Source organism: Zootoca vivipara, chromosome 2 (assembly GCF_965207765.1).
Source record: "Zootoca vivipara chromosome 2, rZooViv2.hap1.1, whole genome shotgun sequence".
In the NCBI taxonomy this organism is placed as follows: Eukaryota; Metazoa; Chordata; class Lepidosauria; order Squamata; family Lacertidae; genus Zootoca; species Zootoca vivipara.
The window spans coordinates 80,820,073-80,834,001 of record NC_142584.1 but is presented as its reverse complement, the minus strand read 5'-3'; the positions used below and the strand labels follow the sequence as shown (position 1 = coordinate 80,834,001).

Sequence of the window (13,929 nt, the reverse complement as noted above, 5' to 3'; positions counted from 1 at the left end):
GAATGTGTGATTCCCGCCCCCAGGCACTGGAAAACTGAAGTTCCATCAGGGGAGGGTTGCTGGAATGCTGTGCTTTTGCTTTCAGTGCAGAGCTTACCTTAATTTCCACTTAACAGTTTTATCCTCAAGAGAGAAATAAACTGAAACTGACAAAACAGCCAGCTAAAATACACCAAGGAAGTTTTTTATAAAGTGCCAAAAGACATCTTTTGTAAAAAGATTACTCCTCCCCCCCCAAAAAAATATCAGTTTTATTTCCCTCTTCAGGGTTTAAGTCAGCTGACACCACACATTCTGTCAAGAGTCTTTAAATGAAACACAAGAAAAACATCAGTACCACAGCAGCTAATTATCATCCTTGTAACTCCTTGTTCTAAGTTCAGCTCTGGCTAGAAAGTTACACCAAATGTCAGTCTATAAAACCATAGTTCTGAAAAGCAGTGCAATTTAACTAATACTGCTGCCTCAAGCTGCAGCAAATCTGCACATGATGGGCTGGATGACGCTCAATCTGAGACTTCCAGGCTTCTTATTTTAGATTAAAGACAGTCACTTAAAAATGTTGCTTGCTGCACACCGCACAAAAGTCAGGATTGTGTACAAACTCAAGCCGCTAGAAGTCTGGAATCCACTCAGACTTTGGCTGCTGTTTAAGAATCATTTAAAGTACAAGCTTGTGGTTTTGCAACATCTGCACATGTGTGAATTACTGCTCTGTGCTCACCCCAGAGCCTCATTTGTTCAACCATGTGCATTCTGGGAGCATATGCCAAGCAGAAATGTTGCATGTTAGCCTAACTGCCTTGTCAGCATGCAATCATGCAAGCCAACTTACCCCTCTTAGTATTGCTTCATTGCTGAACGCTGTCATACATAGACAAACCTTGTGAGAAAGTTAACAGCAAGGTTTATAGGACTGCTTAGTGCCACTGTGCAGGGAGAATGGAGGCCATGGTTGTTCCTTAGCTGAATAGCACTAGGAAAGAGTCGCCCCTTTTCAGATGCTGTTTCCTAACGTGGAAGGCCTACATGCTTGCCAAGGGATTTCCTCTGAAGAAGTGTAGCTAGTGAGCAAGTAATAATTTTAAGGAGCTTGAGCACAAGGATGGTATCAGCTTGTGGTAGGCTATGGGAGATGCTTCCTTATGTCTCACCTGAAGGCTCATAACAGTGAGCCTACGAGCATCATCGGAAGGAGCAATCACAGGAACCAGGTAAGGGCTTTCCGGAATATGCTCATCGTTGAATTTGATGGACACTTCGTAGTTACCTGGAAGAAATAAGAACTTTGGTAAGCAAGGAGGAATTGTTTTTGTGGTGTTTTGCTTCATTTCAACTTGCTAATACTTAAGATATCCATACCAGGCTCTTGGGCAGTGTACGATACACCACACGACCCGTCTTTATGGTCTTCAAAAGCAATTTCCGCCTTACTTGGTCCTTCTACTGCAATGGAAAGACCTCCAGCTCCAGCTTCCCTTGTCCAGATGCTGAACTCAGCTGTTAACAACAACAACAAGCACCCAGGAATTAGAAGCAGGCAAATGACCCTCCAATCCCTTTGTGATATGGGGCTCTGCAACACAAAGTGGTAGTGCAGGGTCACCAGGCTTCTAGAAATGTGTTCTAGTGCTACAAGGTGTAAGCACCCTGTTCCAAGGTTACAGCTATCGTCCCCTCTCACTGCAAGGCCCTTAGACCCATGCCAATCTATTCAGATGAAATTTAGTGAAGGTCTTACCTGGGATGCCTGCCTCTGCTCTTTCAAGTCCTGGACCGCCAGCTCTGACCTTATTGGCCCCTCCTTCACCAAGCGGCCCAACAGTAAACTGGAACGGACTGCCTGGCACATGCTGTCCTCTGTATTTCACATCCACATTGTGGACCCCCATTTCTTGCGGTACAAAGCGGACACAGTACGTGTTTTTATCATGCTCTACTATTTCTGCGTCTGTCATTCTCCCAGATGGGCTAGTGACCCGAGCTGACATGTCACCAATGTCGATTTCTTTAAAAGAAAGAAAGGAGCTGACCATTAATGGGGAAGCAGGTAGATTTGGTTTCTAAACATCTTACTCTGTCACACAATGCCCAGTGCACGAGGGCAGAATTCCCCAGTATTTCAGTTGTTTTGAAACCTTCCTCATAGGAAACCCAGTCACCAAGTTCAGTTGACTATACAACTGAGGTTCTTGGGATCTACTGGAAGTTCCAAAGTCAGCTGCTTTCAGATGTTTGAGCTGCCCTCAAATGTTACATGCAAAGTGGCCCTTGAGTGCACATTCGTCATACAGTGGTACCTCGGTTTATGAACACAATTGGTTCCAGAGGTCTGTTCATAAACTGAAGCGAACTTTCCCATTGAAAGTAATGGAAAGTGAATTAATCTGTTCCAGACGGTCCGCGGAGTACTTAAACTGAAGCGTTCATAAACTGAAACGAACTTTCCCATTGAAAATAATGGAAAGTGGATTAATCCGTTCCAGACGGGTCGGCAGAGTACTCAACCTGAAGCGTACTTAACCCGAAGCATGGGTGTAATTGGTTCCGGAAGTCTGTTCATAAACTGAAGTGTTCATAAACTGAAGCGAACTTTCCCACTGAAAGTAATGGAAAGTGAATTAATCCGTTCCAGATGGGTCGTAAACCGAAAATTCATAAACCGAAGTGTTCATAAACCGAGGTTCCACTGTACACCAAAACACTTATCTGGCAGACATTTGCTGGGAACCTGATGGAACTCAACTTCCCAGAACTGCAACCAGCAAAACATAACTGACAATCAAGTGAGTGCATACCAAGCATTCACCTGTGCATTCAAAGTGTCAGATATATATTAGGGACGAGCACACACACCTATCAGTTCACCTCAAAAACCAAGAATGTCCACAAATCCAATTATTTTGTCACCCACCACCCTTGACAAGCAAGTCACGGTGTCTCCATTGACTGCAGAAAGCAGAGTTAAGAGAGCCTGCAGCTGGTAATGAGAAATCTTTGAGCCCCCACCACCCATTTTTGAAGCTATAGAATCTCTCAAATGAAATTAAAAGAGAATATTTCAAAAGAGTTAAGCATATTAAGCGGCTCCCTTTTCCTGCAAAATATGGAATTGGGATAGAGCCTCAACTGCACTCACACTTAGTCACATGCATTCAAGTGTGGGGTAACAGTTAAATTTGAGCCCACTCCCCCCTTTTTTGAATGTGCAGGTGCACAATTCAGAAAGCAGTCTGCCTCTTTCTGAAGCACTTGACAAATGAATCAAGAGCTGAATCACCCAACTTAAGTCCACTTCATCCCCCATCCCAATAACTACTGGGAAGTAAAAAATGACCTTTTCCTGTTGACAGAAGAGGATTGAATTTGCAGGCACAAGAGACTCCCCCCCCCCACAACACAGCAGATCAAATCTACCAAGTTACAGACAAATATGGCCAGGATGGGTTGTGCTTAGATCCTTTGAAGTTCAAGGAAAGGAAAGGAAAGGAAAGGAAAGGAAAGGAAAGGAAAGGAAAGGAAAGGAAAGGAAAGGAGGGAGGAACGAAGAAACAAATTTTATTTGGGAACATAATTGGATTTATTGCAGTGAACATCACCCATTCTGAGGACTGATAGGAATTGGAATTCAACAATATATGGAGGGTCACAGGCTCCAATACTGACTGAGGGTTTGTTACAGGTCTTCGTAACAAATACTTTTGCTGCTTACTTGCCATGCATTGCACCTTAAAGCAGATTTTATTGAAGTATGTAATGTGGTTATAGGACAACCTCAGTACTACAACGTACTCACTACCCCTAAGGAGCCAGGTATGTAATACATCTGTAGATCCCATAGAAGGAATGATTGGAAACTTTGTTGTCTGATGTTGGCTGGGTTTTTTATGAAACTAGGACACCGAGATTCTCTCAATTGAGTCTGGCAGTTTTCCTTCTGCTCAACACACAGGAAAGTGGGAATGAACTGGTGTGAAACACAGGACAATCTCTCCAGACATATAGCCATTTGGAACCATGTAACTATGAGAAGGCAATAGAGGGAAAGAAAGGAACAGAAGACAGGAAGACCAAGATTGATTAGAGCAGTGGAGAAATAGACAGAAACAGACGTCAGAACATGTATTAAACTGAAGGGGCATGCTGAATATATTCTGTATATTAGTGAATTCTATGAGCAAGATAGCATTTAAAGAATATTTATTCCTTAACCAGTCAATTGTTTTATGTGTCTTCCCCAGTTAGATCCACATGATACAGATCTCTATAGTAGCAACTGTGCTCCTACCCTTCCAAAAATACAGCTGAAGTACAAACTTCTGTGATCATTCTAACACCTGTACTTCACACATAGCATGAATGCATGAATTCCCAGAACAGAAATTTTGGGCATATTATTGCTGTGCTACAGTGAGTTAAGCCATGGTTTGGCTTAACATGTAGCCCAAACTCAAGCTCATGGTTTGTTTCCTCTAGACCAGGCATAGGCAACCTTGGCTCTCCAGATGTTTTGGAACTACAACTCCCATGACCCCTAGCTAACAGGGCCAGTCGTCGGGGATCATTGGAGTTGTAGTTCCAAAACATCTGGAGAGCCAATGCTGCATATGCCTGCTCTAGACAAACCATAAACTGTAAAACCAGGAATAAACCTTGGTTAATAAAACAAATCTGGGTTCAGCCGTGTGCTAAGTCAAATTGCGGCTTAGACTCAGGTAGATTGGCAGCAGGAGGAAGGTCTACGAGGCAAAAATAATGATATCATTTTGAATAGCTTTAAGTCCACATTTGGCTTAGCATTACATGTGAACCAGGTCACTTGTTATTAGAACTGAGCCAGTGTGTGATGTGCTGGAAAGCAACAATTAAATGCCAAGGCTGCTTCATGGGGCTAGGAAGAAATGAGTGTGAGCCCTACCATGCAAAGCCCCGATCTAAATAAGAATGCCTTCCCTGATCTCTAGAAGTATTTGGATAACATTCAGTTTTTAAATCTGATTGCAAAGACTGCCCAGAAGATTCAATGACTTATTGGTTTGTGGTTTCCAAAATACTGTAGCAGATGTATTAGTAGAACTAACTTACCTGGAATTTTTAAGTTAAGATCACACAAGCTTCCAACCGTGGCCACAGAAGGAGCCCGCCGGGTACGTGTAATGCTTTCCTTCACCCTTCCTTCACCACTTATTTTCACGGTAAACGGGCTCCCTGTAGTTAGTAGAGACAAAACAACATTGAGTTCCATCTATCAGTACAGGAAGCGTAAAGACTTTCACAGGCAATAAAGTAGCATATCGTCTACTAATAGTTATTTCCACTAGCATCTTAGAATTCTTTCCCACTGAGGAAGGCTGGACCACTGCATTGTTAACTAAGGACATTAAGCATGAGACTTACCAGCGATGACCATCAAGGAAGCCCCATCTTCCTACATAGGTCAACTTGCTATTTACACACATTCAGCTTTACATGCTTCGTGAATTTTAAATAAATTAAAGGCGGGGCAGGTGTCCGGAGGGGGGGAGGCTTTGGCAATCCCAACCACCAATGACCCCAAAGTATTTTGACTATACGTGATTTTGGCTTTGCGAGCTACACCCTAGAACGCAACCCCCACGTACGTTGAGAGTCACCTGTACCAAACTAATATTCTAGTTTGAGTAACAAAGAGGTAAGTGTTACACTGCAGCAGGAGACAACCCCTCAAACAAAAGCATATTCAAGGTGTGCAAGAAGTTTATTATCCTGCCTTCCAAAATTTAGCAATCAAGCTTCTTCAGGCACTTTCACAACATGAAGGCCCTGGTGGGAAGCCTAGCTAGTGTCCTATAGACTCTGCACTTATTACAAGAGGTCAGCGCTGGTGGGGAAGTGGACGACCAATGGCTCTCCTATGACGGCTTCTTTTCTCTTACCTGGGATGTGCTCATCAGCAAATTTAGTAGATACTATGTAGACACCAGGTACAGTTGGAAAGTAGGAAACTCTGCAAGTTCCATCCTCTAGATCTTCTGTCTGGATATCTACTTTGCTAGGTCCTTCAACTGCCAGCGATATCCCACCATAACCTAGAAAAGAAAGCAGCCGAGATGAGTGCAAGCAGTTGTGAAGAGCTCCAACGAGCACTGCCTAAATCTTTATGGAGTCGAAGGGCTTTACGGATTGCAGTCATTGTATATTAACCATTACAAGTGAGCCAGACGTTTCAGCTCATGGTCACATATGAGGTTTTGCTTGATATGCTACTTGTGGTATAGAGCTGTGAGTTTTAACCTATATGAATTAGCAGATTGACAGAGCTTCCAAAGCTGTTCTACATCATGGCAACCGCCATTTACAAGTCAGAGGCAATTTTGCTCTGCTCAGTTGCTGTGATGATTGGACAACGGCGTCTCAGAACAGCAACAGTAGATCAACCACATCACAGGTTGATCAACCACATCACAGCCCACAGGCATCCCTTAGATACTCAGTAGATCAACCACATCACAGCCCACAGGCATCCCTTAGATACTCTCTGGCAGCCCAGGAATTCCAGTACTGACCTGCATCTCTTGTATCTACAATGAAGTCACACATTTCAAACGTGCGTCCTTCAACCAAGCCACGTCCAGAAACCCTTGCTCTGCTCGCATCACCAATCTCGGACTGGACCACCATAATGGACACCGGACTGTTGGGGACGTGGCTCCCGTTCTTCATAATACTGACCAGGTGCTCTCCCACCTCCCGTGGAATGAATGAGATACCTGCCAGACGGAGGTTAGCGGCATGACAAATTAGTAACTTGGCACTTTATCTTTTCGTGTCGTTCCCCCCTCCTCCCACACTGTCAAATCACAATACAGAACTGGAAGATAGCTGGCATTAAATATTATTTGTGGCATCAAAATCCCACTCTAGTCACAAATCAAAAGTATTATTTGTTTCCAATTGTGGCCCAGGCTCACAAGCTTCCCCAAGACCACCCTTGCCAGCACCACACAACCAATACATCAGCCTCCCTAGAAGATGATTAAGACTTACCAATGTGGTTATTGGGTAGCCTTTTCAGAAGACAAGGTTCATCTCGGCCAGATGGGGCTTTAATACTGGCTGTCAAGAGGCTAAGATCAGTCTCGTTAATGTCTAACAGGAAGTCAGCAGCAGAGCCCAGTTTAACTTGAGATTGCTTCCTATTGTCATCTTTAAGAAGGAAAATTTCCCATTAGGGTTTTGGATTAAAACACTACTAGATATTAACATTACTGGATCTTAACATTCTGGGCGAGGGACATGGGTGGCGCTGTGGGTTAAACCACAGAGCCTAGGGCTTGCCGATCAGGTCAGCGGTTCGAATCCCCGCAACGGGATGAGCTCCCGTTGCTCGGTCCCAGCTCCTGCCAACCTAGCAGTTCGAAAGCACGTCAAAGTCCAAGTAGATAAATAGGTGTACTGCTGCGGCGGGGAGGTAAATGGCGTTTCCGTGTGCTGCTCTGGTTCGCCAGAAGCGGCTTTGTCATGCTGGCCACATGACCTGGAAGCTGTACACCGGCTCCCCCGGCCAATAATGCGAGATGAGCGCCGCAACCCCAGAGTCGGTCACGATTGGACCTAATGGTCAGGGGTCCCTTTACCTTTACCTGTAACATTCTGGGCAAACCACCCAAATGCCTTTCCACTTAAATTTACAAAGTAAGCATCGATGAGAATCAGAAGACATGTATGCTGCTTACAAATGCAAATTTATGCTCCATGAAACCAGGACTCTAGTGGACAATAACTGGACAACACTTGGCAGCTCAGAAGTTATTGCAGGGAAGATACCTTTTGGTTTTGCAATTCATCCTAAATTACTGGGCAAAAGCCAGCTAAACACAACATGTCTTCATCACACAGCATGGTTAAAAACAAGTTGTCAGTTGTCCGTTTGCAGCCTACACAGAGTATGGTGTTCAAGGCAAGTCTTTTCTTTATGTAAATTTATACTAAATGCAATGGATTGCAAACACAAAGCTTTTAGGCCTATCGTAGCTGTTTCAAGTGCTCCTCGTACCTGTGATTTTGGCAGTGAATGGGCTTCCTGGGATGTGTTTGTCATTGTATTTGACTAATATACTGTAGTTTCCTGGAAGAGTTGGCAAGTAAGTCACGGTGCAAGTGCCATCTTTGTTATCAATACAACTGATCTCTGCCTTGGAGGGACCTTCAATTGCTAGGTCCAAACCACCTGTCACATTGGAGAAAAAAGTGCCACAATAATTCTCAAACTTACATTTTTCAAGACATGGTCCGAAATAAAAATCAGTGAACTTCAATTAAGAACCAAGTTGCAGTTTCAGATGCTTGGATTGAGCATCATGGCTAGCCCTCTGAAGATCTCATTTGTCATATGCAAGTGATCTTCAAAAATGTTTTATTGGGAGTGAAAGCAAGCAACTTTGAATTAAGGGAATTAAATCTGTGTCAAACTGACTGTAATAAGCTCTGGATTTCCTGCTGCAAACAAGGGGTTGGACTACAAGGGCAGTAAGACGCTGGGCCCCAACTCTATGGGCTCTATACAGAAACATCTACGTTTCTCCTAAAGGAGGGTTCAGTGTCCAGAATCGTATTTGGACTTGCAGGTACACATCCAAGCTCATCCATAAAGCTCACTTTGTGGCTTTGGGTAGCTCTCAGCCTAACCCATCAATAGGGTCACCATAATGTTAGATGGGACAGTTGTAACACATCATGTAATCTGCAAAATGCTTCAGAAGTACAATCTGTTAGTGATGCTATGTTGAACCATGCACTGGTTAGGATCCCTAAAGTTACTGGGGAAATGAAGAACATGAATTATTTCTATTCACCCTCTATGAAGTCTGATTATAGCATCTGCCTCGGAATTTAAATTTTGGGGCATGCTTACATGGAAGTTAAACATTCCATCAAAAAATCAAACAGGATTCATGTCAAGTAAATTCTTTAGAGACTGCGGAATAGACTACTTACCCTCACCAGCATCTTCTGTGACTATTGTAAAGGTTGCTGGCTTGTTTGCTACACCATAGACAAGGCCAGGTCCATAAGCAGTTACATGTCCACTGTTGGGATAGTTCACATAGAACTGTAGAGGGCTCTCTGCAAAGGTTGAAAAACTATGCATAAACACACTTGAAGTAGGATATTTAAATTATGTTAGCATCTTTTTGTTAATCTTTCTAAAGAGAACGAATATAAATTTGTGTGTTTACTCAGCAATTTAATACGTCTTAAGCTTGCACACACAGAGTTTATTTTCAGTTCCTCCCTATATTCCCTTCCGTATGACAGAGAATGCTACGTATTAAGACCCCTACTATATAAGACCAAGATCTATCTACTCCAGCATCCATTTGCCACAGTGGATAACCAGATGCTTATATAGGAAACCCATAAGCAGGAAGACATGGGGGCAATCACTCTCTTGTGCTGCAGTTGTCCAGCCATTCATATGCCTCTGATGCTGGAGAGCCTTGCAAGAAACTAAATGCAAGCTCCACTGTCAATCATGAGCATTTAGGAAAGTTTTCAAGCATGCTGCTCAGTTCCAGTAACTTTATCTTCCTCTGATTTCAGTGTTTCACTAGTTTCCATTTAGGTTTCACATTTATTCACTAGAGCACTCCAGAAAGCCTACTACTGCAAATAATGAACATATGCAGCACCCAACCCTCCATCAAAGTCTCCCACAGGACTTTGCCTTACACCTCCCAACTTATACATCCACACAGCAGGGACTCCAACCATCTGGTGCAATTGCTTTCTACCGGCAAGCAAACACCAGGTCCTCGGTGATGCCCACGTAAAGGATCCTATTCCTTACAAATTTATCAACTGGTTGCTGCCAGTGAAGTTTGAGTTTGCCAGGTGGTTACTAAGCCAGTCATTACAGAGCACATTTAAAAAAGCCAATGCTATTTTTTATATAATAAAAAAGTCCAGATTTGTGCAGAGTCTGTTTTTGTGGCTGGGACTTAACTGGCACTTCTATTTCTAGCTGTGTCACAGGCTTCAAAGCTGAATGTGTCCCAGTCCCCAAAAGCTATGAGCCGGCTCCAGTTTGTATGGATGTGCCCCAGTTCAAGGAACAAAAAGCTCCTTTTGACATGGGCAGAAACCTGCAATGCCGCTTCCATGAGTAGATAAGGAGCTGTACACACAGGTAGTATGGAACAGGATGTCCACCTCTTTTTGTTTTATTTATTTCGAAAGCTGCCTAGTCAGAAAACTCTAAGGGATGTAATAAAAATTATTTGGGCCCTGGCACTACAGGTGCAAAAAGGCACCGAGTGTGACCCTCGAAGCACTAGTGTGCCAAAGAGGAAAAATATCTATGCAGAATTATTGGTTGTATCAATACCAGTAACCCAGGAGAATGTGTATGCAAAAGCTGACCTACTAGGGATTTGTCCATTTTTCCAGATAAAATTAATTGAAAATTCTTGCCAAGTAGTAAACCTTAAGCTAGCTAATAGTGTTGGCTTAAGAGAGGAGGCGGGGGAGTGGGGGAGGCCAGATGGATTGTATTCAGATTTCATTTTTACAACTTCTCAATGAAGATGATGCATGCGAGACAGCCAGCAAAAGTGGCGCAGGCAGTCAAAACTGGTAACGTAAGTACTTCACTAGGAAATTGGGCCGAGCTCTTTATAGCTTGATCCTTTCCACAGATTATAGTTTAAGCAAAGGAGACCTAATATTTTACACATGCATTTCAAAACTTTTTCTCAATTCTAGTTGTAGTACCTCCTCACTAAAATAAGTTAATTATAAGTTCCAAGCTAACTGCAAAAGTAAGGCCACAAAACTCTGTCCACAAAAGCCAAATCTGTTTTAAGTCTGGCACAGGCTGTAAACCCACTAAGAATTCCTCCTGCCTTCACTCAGCTACCCGCCGCCATCACCGTACGAGACATGCAATACAACCCTAGACCAAGACAACTCATAGGATTGAAGTGTCCACCATTGAAGAAAATAAAGTGTGAATAAAGGCAGCCCTCACCCTGCAAATCAACAACAACAGCTGAGTTCTTATAACATAACGTAGCGCTGATTTGAGATCAGCTGGCACTCACCTGGAATATGACTGCCCATGTATTTGATATGCATTTCATGCAATCCAACCTCAACAGGGGCATAGCTGACTGTCACAGTGCCATCCTTGTTATCAACAATATCTGCTGGTGCAGTCTTCCCCGAGGGCATGTGAACTTCCCCTGAAAACGCAAGGCTCAAATTGAACTCAAACTGCACAATACTTCAAAAAGCAAATCCATATGTTTTGGTGTTTTCACACTCAAATCCACATGGTATTGGGGCCCTCCCTTTCACTCATATAAACAGGAGAGGAGGAGGAGGTTATATAAAGGTGCAAAGGTTTCCCTACATTTCTTTGACAACACTTCCAAAAATTCTCCTGCATTAAGGCTTGGAGATCCATTTATTCTTCTGATAACGACCAGAGTGTAACGCACTAATATTTTTTAACATAAGTCGTGTCCTTGAAGGTTGGGCTTAGACAGGCAAAATCCATAAAGCCATCAAGGTCTGGTGGCATCTACAACTCTCTCTAGAGTTTGCCATGGCCTGCCAAAGCACAGACTGTTTCAAGCTCAGGACTGCAATACCTTTCCCCATATGAAGCTACCCAGGCCTTGCAATCATGATCGAAGGCCCTCCTCTGTGTGTCTCCTCCATAAGAGATCTGGAGGGCGGCAACATGAGAACAGGCCTTTTCTGCAGTGGCTTCTCACTTATGGAATGCTCTCCCCAGGGAGGTTCGCCTGGCACCTTCATTGTAACACCTTTAGGCACCAGGCAAAAATGTTCCTCTTCAACCAGACCTTTGGCTAATTAAACAATCTATGGCCTTTTCAACAGTGTAGGGGTGGGGTATTATTTTCAGGCGCTTTGGTTTTAGCATTTTGTGCAAGGCTTTTTCTTGTTTTTGTTGTGAACAGCCCTGAGGTCTATGGATGAAGGGTGGTATACAGATTCAATAAATAACAATAATGATAATTGTTATGGTATGTATTTTTGTGTTTTTATATTGTGAACTGCTCCATGATCCTCGGATGAAGGGCAATATAGAAATTCAATAAATAATAATAATAATAACTGAAGGCCCCAATAAAGAGCTGTTGCTCTGGGTGATGCTTAAGAGCAGATTAAATAGACTTGCGCAGTGGGGCACAAGGACAGGACAATCGTGGCTACTCTAGGAGAGCTTCGTTTTTATCTCCTCCCAGCTCTGCTAAGGCCAAACAATAGCGCAATCTTTCTGAAAGATTATCTTGCAGGATGAAATCTATGCTTCTATTACAATGTATTACAAAGCTAAACTACTGGGCCATGCAAGGGGCACCCAAAAGACAGGTGGGGGCAAGGCGTTTTCCTTGACATTAACTAAGGGATGGTGACTCTGTGGCTCTCCAGATATTGCCTCTAACCCACATCAGCCCCAACCAGCAGTCAGGGACTGTGGGAGTTAAGAGCCCAACATCTGGGGGTCCACAGGGTCCTCACCACTGCTTTAAAGAGAGTCATCAACTGTGTGCTGAAAGCTTGTTTACCAGTTATTTCTCCTTTTCTTACTGCGAAAGGAATGACCATATCAAAGGGCTTAAACCCAAGACCATTCATGTCACCATCAGGAACATAAGCTTCTTCCGTGACCTATTGTGGAGGGAAAGTTATTGTCATTTTAGGAGTTCTAGCACAAAACAGTTGCATCCAGAATGAAGACACCACTCAACAGCGGACTGTTGACCACCCAACAAAGCTTTGCTCCCATTCACTGTTTAATGTGAAACACATTCAGAAGAGAGTTTTAAAAACATACAAAATGGAAGAGTAAAAGATGTAAGGATAGCTCCGCCCGAAGGAACACTGAAGCTAGCTATGGTCTGGAAGAAAGTTGTGGGTTTTTTGTAAGCAGAAGAGAAACCAAAACAAAGCCAGAACAACATGGTCAGTGACAACACTCTAGGAAGAAGCCGTTCACCATCTGAAGTCAAGAAGGAAATAGCTCCCTAAGGACAAAGTACCATAGATGCAACGTTTAAAATGATTGTGATGTTAAGAGTTGTTAAATATATATATATATGTATATGAAGGAAGGTTCTGAATCAAATCCAAGTTGCCCCAAAGTAGCTTTCTGATCACCAGTAAGATATGACAAGAAAGCAAGCTTAAGCAGACCCAAGAGGCAGGATGTCAATTCTTGAATGGAACATGGAAGACAGTGTAAAAAAACAAAACACTAGGTACCCAGGGATGGAATCCAGGGGGACATGCTGCATTTAGTGGCTCCTGAGACAACACTGCAACTTCATCTGCATCTGTAGCCTAGTTAGTGGCAAAAGGCAAGGTATAGTTTTAAAAACCCTCTTCATTCATAGAGCTTATAAAAAACATCACAACTTAAGAGGTACATATGCATAGGGTTCTGTGGCACACACAGTGTGGGAAAGGTGAAAGCAGCTACACCAGAATTCAAGGGTTGTGTGACACTTCCAAGCTAGCCACCTTTCCCCTCTTCCGCATGAAACAAGAATGTGCCCCAAAGCCCTTTGTGACGGAACTCCATTCTTGCGCACGCACTCTGCGTTGGGCTGACTTCTTGCTCACAGTTCCCAACTAGCTGGGATCACAACGGCGAAGAGCCTTGAACAAGGAGGAAAGTGGTACAACAGCAGATCTGAATGGAAGAATGGCATTTGACACTAGGTTTTGTGAAGCAGTACTTCTCATAGCCGAAAAAAACAATACTTTGTCCACAAGACCCACATAGGCAAAACGTTCAGCTCACTCCAATGCTAATTTAGGCTGCAATCCTAGCGCCACTTACCTGTGAGTTTGTCCTACTGAACTCAACAGAACTTTCTTCTCATTACTCTTGCTAAGGATTGCACTAACAGGCTG

General features: G+C 43.3%; 1 protein-coding gene across 4 annotated transcripts in view; it reads right to left on the bottom strand.

The window, feature by feature from the left end:
* The window catches only part of FLNB (filamin B), a 90,471-nt gene that overhangs the window by 11,968 nt on the left and 64,574 nt on the right, over positions 1 to 13,929 (bottom strand). For 2 of the 4 annotated variants that reach the window (XM_035106401.3, XM_035106404.3), the window contains 12 exons: positions 13,276 to 13,353; positions 12,579 to 12,681; positions 11,082 to 11,222; positions 8,977 to 9,105; positions 8,036 to 8,209; positions 7,027 to 7,185; positions 6,546 to 6,749; positions 5,916 to 6,068; positions 5,086 to 5,208; positions 1,742 to 2,008; positions 1,363 to 1,500; positions 1,155 to 1,270 (listed from right to left, as the gene is read on the bottom strand). In XM_035106401.3, the coding sequence (XP_034962292.2) occupies positions 1,155 to 1,270; positions 1,363 to 1,500; positions 1,742 to 2,008; positions 5,086 to 5,208; positions 5,916 to 6,068; positions 6,546 to 6,749; positions 7,027 to 7,185; positions 8,036 to 8,209; positions 8,977 to 9,105; positions 11,082 to 11,222; positions 12,579 to 12,681; positions 13,276 to 13,353 (1,785 nt within the window). The remainder of the gene's footprint in view (positions 1 to 1,154; positions 1,271 to 1,362; positions 1,501 to 1,741; positions 2,009 to 5,085; positions 5,209 to 5,915; positions 6,069 to 6,545; positions 6,750 to 7,026; positions 7,186 to 8,035; positions 8,210 to 8,976; positions 9,106 to 11,081; positions 11,223 to 12,578; positions 12,682 to 13,275; positions 13,354 to 13,929) is intronic. The other 2 variants (XM_035106402.3, XM_035106403.3) reach the window with 1 other exon arrangement.